Source organism: Watersipora subatra, chromosome 9 (assembly GCF_963576615.1).
Source record: "Watersipora subatra chromosome 9, tzWatSuba1.1, whole genome shotgun sequence".
NCBI lineage: Eukaryota > Metazoa > Bryozoa > Gymnolaemata > Cheilostomatida > Watersiporidae > Watersipora > Watersipora subatra.
Genome location: NC_088716.1, coordinates 37633934 through 37646135, shown reverse-complemented (window position 1 = coordinate 37646135; position 12202 = coordinate 37633934). Strand labels below are relative to the sequence as shown.

General features: G+C 34.8%; 1 protein-coding gene across 1 annotated transcript in view; it reads right to left on the bottom strand.

Annotated features, from left to right (window-relative positions):
• LOC137403673 (serine/threonine-protein kinase mTOR-like) overlaps positions 1-7110 on the bottom strand; it is an 89187-nt gene extending 82077 nt beyond the window's left edge. The window contains exons 1-2 of the mRNA XM_068089672.1: positions 6973-7110; positions 363-496 (exon numbers count right to left, since the gene is read on the bottom strand). Of these exons, the coding sequence (XP_067945773.1) occupies positions 363-496; positions 6973-7076 (238 nt within the window). The 5' untranslated portion in view covers positions 7077-7110. The remainder of the gene's footprint in view (positions 1-362; positions 497-6972) is intronic.
• Between the last annotated feature and the right edge of the window lie 5092 nt (positions 7111-12202).

The following is a 12202-nucleotide window of genomic DNA, read 5'->3' as shown; positions in this document are numbered from 1 at the left end:
ATAGTAAGTATAATAAAGACTCATACCTATAGTAAGTATAATAGAAACTCATACCTATAGTGAGTATAATAGAGACTCATACCTATAGTGAGTATAATAGAGACTCATACCTATAGTAAATATAATAAAGACTCATACCTATAGTAAATATAATAAAGACTCATACCTATAGTAAATATAATAAAGACCCATACCTATAGTAAGTATAATAAAGACCCATACCTATAGTAAATATAATAAAGACCCATACCTATAGTAAGTATAATAAAGACCCATACCTATAGTAAATATAATAAAGACCCATACCTATAGTAAGTATAATAAAGACCCATACCTATAGCAAGTATAATAAAGACCCATACCTATAGCAAGTATGGCGCCTTTTTTCGCATTCAAGTCAGTACTGTTCCTCATCTTCTCAATTTCAGCATTCAGTTGGTTCATAAATGTACTGATGAGATCTTTATTTTCTTCACTCAGCTCAGACACGATATAACTACAACCCCAATAATATATAATATACTAAACAGGTAGGGGGCCACCAAATCTAACTGCAGATCAAACAATGGAACGAAGCGCAACACCAATATGTCAATATATTGGTGACTGATACATAGCTCACAAACATGACGTAAAATATTTTGGATCCTGCAAACGTATATAAGTTAAGTATTTGTAGATAAACTCCCGTTACATAATAGAAAACTTGTTTCCAAGATATATAGACCCGCATGTATATCTTGCAACCATATTGAACAAATATCGTACTAGGGATTAGCAGATATGCTGTAGAGTGGCAGTATCACTGCATATGTTACCATGAAGGAGAAAATTGAATATAACAGTCAGTATGAAGTGATAAAATGGTGAGTGCCACAGTGATAGTGCAAATAAAAGTAAAAATAGCGTGTGACACTCATGAAAGCATAGAATGAAATTGACCTTACACCTACTGTTAGATAGGGTAAATAGAGAAATTTATTATCCTAAATGAGGTTTATGAAGCACTTAATCCACCTTTACACGCACAACTGCATCACGTTGATACAGTTGCAGCACTTTTGTTCTCACAGGCTCTCTCCTGTAATTATAGAATTTTAAGAGGATCTCGTCATAATAGCAGTAAACGATGAGTACACCTTGTATTTAAACAGGAAAAAGAAAGGAAATGAACTTTACTAAATGTAAACATGTAAAACATGAAAAAAAACAGTATTGCAACCTAAAAAGATCCAAGTAATGAGAAAAGCCATAAAAATGCATGAAACATGCGAAAAAATGAATTCATTTTATTCAAATGAACATCTCGCCTGATCGGACCAAGCTTGGTGCTAAGTAATATTTGCTGTAAAAAGATTGCCTATTGAAGTCATCAAACAAAAGACTAGAATAACATACCTAATGGTATAAGATAATGAAATACAAGGTAAAACAAGTTACGATATAACACTAAAATGAATAATGCAGCATTATAACAATTAACACAACAGAGAACCACATTGCGCAAGCAAATAACATAATATTATACAGTACAATATAATCAAACTATAAAAGATTAAACTATTAAATATATTAAAATAAATCTATTAAAGATGTGACACAATAAATTTACACACTATATGGAACACTATATCGAAATTATGTTCTTGTATTTTAGTATGTCACAATAGATTAATATTAGCTACCTTTAGTCTGCTTATTGTGAGCTAATGCTCATTACACGTTCTAATTGCTGCCTACTATTTCCTACAATAGCACCTTGCAAAATATTTAAAAAAAATGGGGGCTTCCATATTTTAGTTCAGCTAAAAATGAAAGGAAATTCATGTTTCTATAATATTAAACAGGTTTCCTGTAATCAAGTCAATTCAGACGTTATGCTTTCTACTGGATAACTATGAAAGTTGGCAAAACCTGTGTCATGGGTCAATTGGCCAATTATTAACTCGAGTGTATGCATATTTTCATGTCACACGCAAGTGAAGAATTGCATAGTCCGCAAAAAATGACAGCGAATACCCACGAAACAGGGATTAACAAACTCTGCTACTGGTGAGTCACCTCTACAGATGAAGGAATGATCCGTCTTTGCCTCTACTTGCCACTGATAACGCATTCCTTTTACCAAGTGTGCGCTACTAGCAACTCAACAGCTAGCAATACCTTAAATTATTAGCGAAGAGTTGTCATTAAATGGCCAACAAGAAAACATCGCATGCCGGCTTGGATGTCGCCCATACGAACAAAAGCAGTAGTGCTTTATATACACTTTGAAAATCGAGAAAAGTATGCTAGCAATAGGAAGGAAGAAAACAGAAATAAACGCAACACTATGTACAGTGGAATGGATTGTGTGCACGCTACTAGATAATTCAGCATCAAACTGTCTAAAGAGGCCGAGACATTTGTCACCATAGAAATGAATATATATTTATTTCATGAATGCAGCGGCAATTAACAATACAAAATCACAGGGTTAAAATAGGGTGTCTTTTTTGAACGACAGCCTCCAATTGAAAGAGCACTCGAGATAGGCATAGCTCTCAAAAAAGCAATAGTAGCAACCTTGGATAAGAAAACAACATTTGTCAATACCAGGATCATGGTAATGCAACTCCCTATCAAGAGTCTTGAGATATCCTACTTCTACTGATTGAAGACTCCAATGTTAACACAGGATCATAAGCTTTGAAATGGAAAAGTGAACATAACGGTCAGGGAGAAAGAAAATGCAACACCAAAGGGGACCTCCTCAATACCAATACAGTCATCAATGACAAGAGGCGCATAAGAACACACAGACGCACCCAGGATCGAAACACTGGCATTTATTAAAAAATACATTGCCAGACAGGGTGATATAAAAAAGATGATGGACATTAGAGCAATGAGAGGTGTGGACTGAGGGATAGACTACAAAGTGTTAAAGGTTGACTTGCAACAAAATTCACATTACAGTTATATGGTATCAAAAGATTCACCATGTCTTACTCTGTTGTGTTGTAGGTGCAAAATATGTGGTAATGTGATTACAAGCTTTTAAAGGCTCAAAAACGAAAAGCCGCCGTAGATTGGAATCAGTTTCTTTATCTGACGAAGTCATTACAGTTTGGTTATTGTCTTGTCACGTGATGTTCTCACGTGAATTGAAAGCCAATAAAAAGCTCAATATAAAATGTATCGTAGCACTAGTTTATGACAAACACTTCGGGTTTTACCGAAGACCTCGTATCAAATATAGATGCTCGCTACTTTACAGTTTTGTTTCGGCTTGATCAAATTGTCAAGTCGTAATCTGATCATGTGACCCAATACTTCGCAAATAATTTTTGCAGCACTTTTCGATTATCACAGGTGACTAACAGGCTCATCATGATTATCAGACAATAATATGTACTCCTTCAAGGTAAGGTTGAAAAATTAAATAATTTTTACGGTAAGTTATAAGATATCACTGCTAAAGTGACAGCATTACAATGACGATAAAACAGACGCGTAAGAACAATAGACATGGTTTTATTGAATGCGTGAAGTATATTTGTGAAAATATTTTGACGAATAAGGTTGCATGAAAGTGTAAACAGAAACCATCTACCACAAGTACGTCCCATTTGAGCCGTTTTGGAAAGAGAATCCAAACTACGGCGGTCTCATGTGGCTGCGATTAACTGTTCGTTTTTTAGCTTTTAAGAGCTTGTAATCACATTACCACATATTTTGCACCTACAACACAACAGAGTAAGACATGGTGAATCTTTTGATATCAAATAACTGTAATGGGAATTTTGTTGCAAGTCAACCTTTAAGATTCAACCTAATGATCAAACAGAGACTGACACAGGCACCAAACCAACAGAAAGGCTGAACACAGGTATCCTGACGAAAAGGGAAAAGAAGAATGATTTGAAAGTGAAGATATATATTAATCTGGAAAACTGGCATATAGAGCAAGGTGCCTTGGAGTAAATGTGAATATGATTAAAAAACTGTCTTTAATGTGACTTCCAGCAACATGCTTCGAAGGAAACATCAAGACTGTTCAAATTTGCATGATGCTTACAGAGCTAAAGAACAAAGGGAGATAAGCTTCTTCAATGTGCAACACCATACCAAAGAGGATAAAAAACTCGAAAGCCAGAAGTAAACCTCAAGAAAGTGCTAAACGTGAAGATCCGATGGTAAAAAAGAACGAGGGTGCCATTTACTGCAATAGATAAAAGGACATGAAACTGTTCTAAACTAGACTGAAGGAGATTCATGACACAAAACAAATGAGACTTGTTCAACTTCACAACCATAATGAGACTAAAGTCCTGTAGGAAAACAATATATTGCAACCATCTTTTAACCGCTTTAAGAAACTGGTTTAAAATGGTTGAAAAAACAATATGCAAAGATCAGCTCTCCTGTGCTTACATGTCTCCTTTGATGTTGGTTATTGGTTTAAAGGCAGATGAGAAAGCCTTTGTCAGAGATAGCATGTGATATGAAGCATGGAGGCAGTAGCCAGAAGTCAACGTACCGTCTGTACAAAAAGATATAACACGTTTGGGATGCTCCGACAGTATTTAAAGATCAGGACAACAAGCAATGTCCATGGATTAAAAATGGTTTACCAGAAAGAATGCTGTAATTACCAAAGTTTTTCTCTCTCATCCATTTTAGGCAAGATTATAACTGTACAACTGAACTTTCTGAATACATATATCACTTAAAAGGTAACATCGTGTGTGGTATTTTGAGTTTTGGAGCAGAAGAATACGATAGATAGTTTTCTGCATAAGACAGGTTCAAAAAAGTACACTGCAAATAAAGGATGCCACAGTATGTGATATTTGCCGATATCGGTAAGGCCATTCACACTGTCCAGAATTGGTTATCAGCACACTTGTTCAAAGATCAGCTGCGCAAAGAAGTTCACCTACACCGGTGAAGCTCTCCATAAGAGTATGCAAACAGTTTCAAGAGACTTTGCAGTAAACAACTTCGTTACGGTGTGTATGCTTGCACTAGCCCTACTTTTACTGTATTTGTCGGCCATGGTTGAAGTAGCTTTCAACTACAGTTTAGAAGGCGTTTACATCCAAACTAGAAATGAGGCAGATCTGCTTAATATGGCTCAATTCAAATAAAATTGAAAAAAACAACTACCATGCTATTGAAATATTTGCTTTGAGTAAATGATAGTAAGTTAGTAGTTTACATACCAATGACATCCAGGACATAGCAATACATGTAAACGAATTCATCACTGCAACAAGACAATTCAGTCTCAAATCCATGTTAAGAAAATCGAATGTTCAATCTGTCACCAAAGTTTTCAGGAAGCGTCTCTGAAGCATGTACAATCACAATCAATGGAAAGCCACCTAAACAATGTAATACCATTAAATATCTTAGAATACTGTAGCTGATAATGCTAGACTGGACGATGAAATCTGACTGAGGATGAGAAACGCTTCCGTATGTTGCTGAAACACGGACTGTCTACAGTCATAAACTGAGAGACTCCAAGCATATGTTAAGGAACATTTATTATCTATCATTGGCATGAATGTAAGTACTGATACTGAGGTACTGAAAGGAGCAGAAATACAATCATTGGCTGCTCGTGAACCTTTAAACTGCCAGTTGAAAAACAAAGATCAGTCATGAGAGGCCTAGATTGAGGTTTAAAACATTATTAAAAAAGGAAGAGTGACTTTAGGTCATAATGAATGGCAAATGATGATGGAAAGAGCGGGCAGGGGATGTTGTATTCGAGCCAAATGAAAGAATCTTTCATCACACTTACAGACCACCAACAGATCAACAAACCGCTATAAAGCTGATGAAACCAAAAACTAAACTGATAGAAGTACTATAATTTTTTGCTTTCAATCCAGCACGATAGCTGGAGCTACAATCTAGTACAATAGCTGGAGCTACAATCTAGTACAATAGCTGGAGCTACAATCCAGTACAATAGCTGAAGCGACAATCTAGTATAATAGCTGGAGCTACAATCTAGTACAATACCTGGAGCTACAATCTAGTACAATAGCTGGAGCTACAATCTAGTACAACAGCTGGAGCTACAATCTAGTACAATACCTGGAGCTACCATCTAGTACAATAGCTGGAGCTACAATTTAGTACAATAGCTGAAGCAACAATCTAGTACAATAGCTGGAGCTACAATCTAGTACAATAGCTGGAGCTACAATCCAGTACAATAGCTGGAGCTACAATCTAGAACAATAGCTGGAGCTACAATCCAGTACAATAGCTGGAGCTACAATCTCGTACAATAGCTGAAGCTACAATATTCTGGTAGTTATAGGCAATGGAGTCTGATAGAGTGAAATGTGTACTTGAAGTATTTCAAGCAAATACTAGCCTCAATAACAACACAGCTATACGTATATTAGTAATAGCACTTGTGCTTGTGACTACTACTAGGATAATTTAAAAACAATTCTTCAAAAACCTGAAATAATAAAAAGATGCAGTAATATTATGATTGCCAGACCATGAAAACTTTACTACTGAACTACTGATGCTACTGACCTGAACTACTGTTCCTACGCAAGCATTTTCAAAAATAATTAATTTATCTGCAAAGAAATTACTGACAAATAAAATTAAGTTGTCTAAAAAAGCCTCAACAAAGAAGCTTATTCATAATTTTAAATACTTTCGTTAACAAACTGATGATCGGCTACATTATTATCATAATAGCAATAATTAGTATTAAATAAATGGCTCACGCCAACGATATGTCAAGTAACTCCAACGAGAAAATTCTTTTGATAAAACAGGTTTGTCTTTGCGCAAATATCTCTGCACAATCATGGATAGTGAACAGCGATATTTACTCTATGAGGTGCAGCACAGATAACAAAATAACCAAACATCTAATGCGTTGAAAAGCATCTGAGTATAATATATATAATACTATAATATATATACTATAATATAGTAGTAACAAACCTGCGTAAGTCTACCCATGACCTTGTCCTTATTTCTTCATTCTTTGATTTCAATCGGTCCACAAAATCATCGATGCGGTGCTTTTGTTTCAATGAAGTAGCCATATTTAAAGGGGTGGTCTTTCAACCGCGCAGTGAGTTACAGACTACGGCATCCTGTAGAAGTATGTGGAAACTCTTGGTTGTGTATAAAACTGCAATTTTTCGTACTAGTTTGCAATAAACTCACCTAAGGGCTTACCGAACCACATTCAGGTGAAACAAAATGTCAACAATATGTCACCCGAATTGTTAAAAGCTGAAGTATCTCGGCTAGCATCTGTTAGACTGGCATTTATAAGTATTCACTACAAGATGGTAATTAATTCACCCTTGTCTAACTAATCTCGCTCATTCGACCAATGATAGTTTGGGGTAAAACCCACAGTAGATAGTATTCAAAGCATTTCTATGAATGATTTTGAAAATGGGTAACACTATGTCAATGCGCAAAGATTGGGAGATAGGCAACATTATGGCAATGAGCAAAGATTGGGCAATAGGCAAAGATTATCATTTTCATTTGTTGAAGGCGTGTTCCTAGAACTCAATCTTTGAATGATCAACATTATAAAAAATCTTGCTAGAATTGCAGAAGTTTTTTATGATGTTTATTACTTAAAGAATCCTTCAACAGATAAAAACAGCAATCTTCAATAGTTTCAACCATTCATGTCAGTCTGCTCTGAAAAGATTATTTAAATGCAATTTAAATTTAAAACTAAGAAAAAGAAAAGCAACATATTGCTATGAATTTGTAAATGTGAAGAATCTCCATAAATGCAGACTCACAAAACTTGCAAAACAACCAGAAGTGGTTAACAGATTATTAAAATGAGTTCCGCAGTTTTTTGTTCATGAACCTTTTTCAATGCGGGCACAAAATTGCCAAGATTTCATGAAACTTAATTATACACTGCATTATCTGACTGTATGAAAACCCCAATGCAATTAGTCTTTCAACGATTTAACAATCCTTACAAAAAATACTTTCAGAAAATCAAAATGCAGTGAATATGCTGACAATGCAGCATTCAAAATTGTGACTGTTGAATGCCCTGTCTACCAATTTCATTCACAACTACCATATTGTAGCATCTTACAGTGTACCAATGATTGGTATGAAAAAAAAACAAAGGTTGTATAAGAAAGAACTTTGCTCTCACTGAAAATATTCAATCTATGTATTGGTTACAGGTCAAACAAGGATTGATTCTTATTTCACCTGGCTGATTACATGTTAGATGAGTGTGATGTACCAAATGCTAGCATTGTTCCAAATATTTTACAGTAGGTTTAATGAATAGAAAAAAATTATCATCAGTACCTAGAAAACTATCATGATTGAAAGGAAAATAGAGCAGTCTGAGAATAGCTCTTTACTGCACATTGCACGATCTCTGCATACACCCCAAGAATGGATTACAAGGGTCACAACAACTTGACTGTAAGCGATAAACGCAAAGAGACAACTGCAACTTCACCAAAAGTACTCTCTCTATTATTAAATGAATCATTTTTAGATACTGATGCTAGTAGTGCAGAAATACTGTTTCAAACGAACAACACAAAGAGGCATAATTTAGCCATGAATCTTAATTTGTAAAATGTGACTTCGACAATACAAGAAAGAATTTTCTACATTTAGCTAAAGTTATCTTTGGCTTTGGACTAGCCTATCTCTGCTAGATAAAAGCATTCAATCAAATTTCGCAGTTTAAAAAAGCTTTTTGGAAATATTGCTACAGATCGGACTTTTTATTCTGTAAAACCTATTGCAACAGATGGGAGCAACTAAAAAAAAACAAAGAGGGATTTTGACAATTTTTTAATGAGTTGCTAGAACATAAAGTTAGCAGAGTACAAAGGAACCTCGTAATTAATAACACACCTCACAACACTCATAAAGTCAAAACCTGAAGATGTATCTCTATTAGAAGTTCTTACTGCTTCAGTTAAGTATATCAACATACTCAAAGTTTTTTTGAGTCAGACACATAGATTACGCCATACAATGCTAGCACAGACCAATGGCATCGCCTTCCGATCCTTAAAACTAGCCGTTTTGACACATGTTTGAATTTTAGTTTGTATTAAATGTCAAGTTCAGTAAAATTCAGTAAAATTTAACTATGTTCAACATAGTAAAACCAGTTTCACCAAGTTGAACTGGTTTATTAGCGTTATTTATAAACTAGATATAATTTCTAAAAAGTTCTAGGATTTATGAAAAGAAGTTTTAGTTTCATTATTCTAGCTTTGCTTCACACAAAACTTCTTTGTTGCCTGTCAATTCAAAAACAAAGTTTTTGCCTTTTGTCTACCACACTGCACAAACAGAAGAGTCAAAGAAAAAGCATTTAATGTGAAATTAAAATAGGATTAACATTTATTGTGAAACTTCAAATTATTTCTAAATTATTGGGTCTCGTAGACCCACCAGCGTTAGGTATATGCATGGACTACATAGAGATGTATTTACAGAAACTTATTTACTTATATATGCAAACTAAATAGCAGCACTTTTACTAGGTCTATGCAGAAATAACTGATCAAATTTTTGCTAATTATCTGGTATCAGCAGATTCACATTGCAGCAGAAAGTGAGCATAAAAATTCTTTTTAAGAATTCAAAGCTATAAAAGTAAAATTTGGTACCACATGGTAACAATGAACTTTGTGTTTTTTGATCAGTGTATCTCCTTTAGCGTTGCTTGATTGTGCAAAGGGGGTAATGCATTGGTGGGTAGTAGGACAAGGCCAAGTCTTGGTAGCAAACCTTGGTAAAATATAGTGTAAATATATGTGTAACAAGTTTTAACAACCGTATCCAAAGTTGCAAAACAAAAACTTCAAGGTATATCAGGGTGAGCTTATGGCTCGAAGGTTAATAAGATCGATCAGCAAGAATGTAACTTCTTTCGCAGTACCAGTTCATTGCAAAGAAAGCTTTGTAACATGAAAACTCCGCTGTAATTATTATGCTAACTTGAAAACAAATAATAGGTGAATTTTTCAAAAAATGCGAGTTTTGTGGGATTAATGTTGCAGGAAGCAAGCTATATTTTTCACTTAGAAAAACAGAGCTTGGAGAACGAATTATGGACGGTTGGGCGACAGTCAATAGGGCGACAGACACTTAGGCGACACTTTCGGTTCGAAAGGCGACAACTTCAGACGGAAAGGCGACACAGCGGACAAACAGGCGACAATTCTGGACATTGAGGCGACAATTCTGAGGGCAGGATTAATTCAAAATATTAAGTCCTGCTATGGCCTGTTATGTTGTTGTGAATTAGTAGTGAACACTAACAAGACACCAACTTTATTGATGCCCAGATCGGAAATCTTGCATTAGCATACTTTTTACGCATTGCTCCACCTTACTTCCTTGGCATCTATTACCTGCTTATATCCTCATTAATGCCATTAATCTGATTACACTATTCTTTTGCACACAGTAGAATTTCATATTGTATAAGTGAATGTACCAAATATTTATTTAATTGAGATAGTTGTTATTTAAAAAAACTGCTGAGATTAATCTGTCTTTGATCGCCCAACTATTCTTCTGTTCATCCTTTTCTACAAATTTAACTTTAGAGTCTGTCAACACGCTCAGAAGTCATTTAGCCAGTCACTATTTTCTTTTTCACTTCCTTCCTTGAATGCTTGGAAAAACTGGCAAGATGCTTATCAGTATGGCAAGAGTCTGAGATTCCTTACCGCCTAATTTATGACATCATAGAGGTACTAACTTTTTCAACCCCTTTGAAGCGATGCATTCTTGAGTCACTAGCATACCGCTGTTGATGAGTCATTATACTACCTTTGGCTCCTGTATCATGTATTAGGACCCTCAGTAGTAGATCTCAAATTAATGTATATTCTTGTTCTGATCGCAGTATGAAAATAAATACATACATATGGGTTTAGCTTTATACATTTTAATAAATTTGCTTTTTGGTACATTTATACAAATATTAAAGCTGATTTTTATCATATATAACTTTTAAAAATACGTATATCAATAGTTTGCAGCATTAATTTTTTTTACAATGACTTTATTCTGATTGATACTATGTAGATAAACCCATCTAGCGATAGAACTTCTCTTTCCTATCTAGAATGACGAGATCAGGTTCACGGTTATAAACTGGCAACTGAATATTACTTTCTACTAATTCCTAAACTTACATGAGAAGATAATTTGAATTACAGGAGTATAATTGTACACAGTGACTCGCAGGTGCTCGAATGCACTTGCACTTCCAATCATACACAAAAAGAATTGCAGGAAATTCCCTAAACCACTATTTAATAAAGTTGTTATTAAAGTTCAAGCCAATGGCTGTCTATGTAATATCTTCCCATCTTTTCTGAAGTCTGTCTTTTGTTAAAATAGTCGCATATAAAAAAGATTCATAGTGCGTGTTAAAATGCAAAATATAGTATATGATGTGGTACATGGCAGCATTAACCTGCAACTGAGTATATATCACAAAGGTCTTTGAGGTGTTGATCACTCCTCATTGTCTCAAACTACAGGTTGTGTGTGCCATCGGGATCTGTGACAAGGGTAATTCGGTCAAATATCTCAAGTGACTCTAGGGTAACATGGTATCAGGACCAGTTGATTTCTATGCTTTGAAGTGGATCATTTCTCCATAAGCTTTCTGTGATGCTGTTTAGTCTTCTTGCAACAAGCTGCAGAAGTTAGTAAAATATGGATATATCTTAGACACCTATGTCAGAAAAAGCCTTCACTCTTCATACTCAAATAAAATCTCAACAAAAATAGATCCGTGTGAACCGCAATTTAGCCTATTGAGTCTGCATTATAATGACATTGAATTATTATCATAATTGTAAAGAAACAAGGATAAGGAAATCATTATTTCCACAAGTAAATGAGAAATTACAATAATAGGGAATTGTCTTTTCATCTCACACCAAGAACAAACTCTTCTCCCAGCTATGGTGAATTTTGACGATCGAAACCATAAAACTATTTCTTTTCGAGGTAAGATAACTCTAAGGTTTCAACAATCAGAGAAGGGATAACTCTAAAGTTTCAATAATCAGAGACAAGATTGTCGACAATTCAGCCGAGAACGTGACTTTTTGAAAAATTTTGAACAAACATGCTGATACAAAAACAAGTTTTGGTGTTTTAATTGAATAAGCTAGAT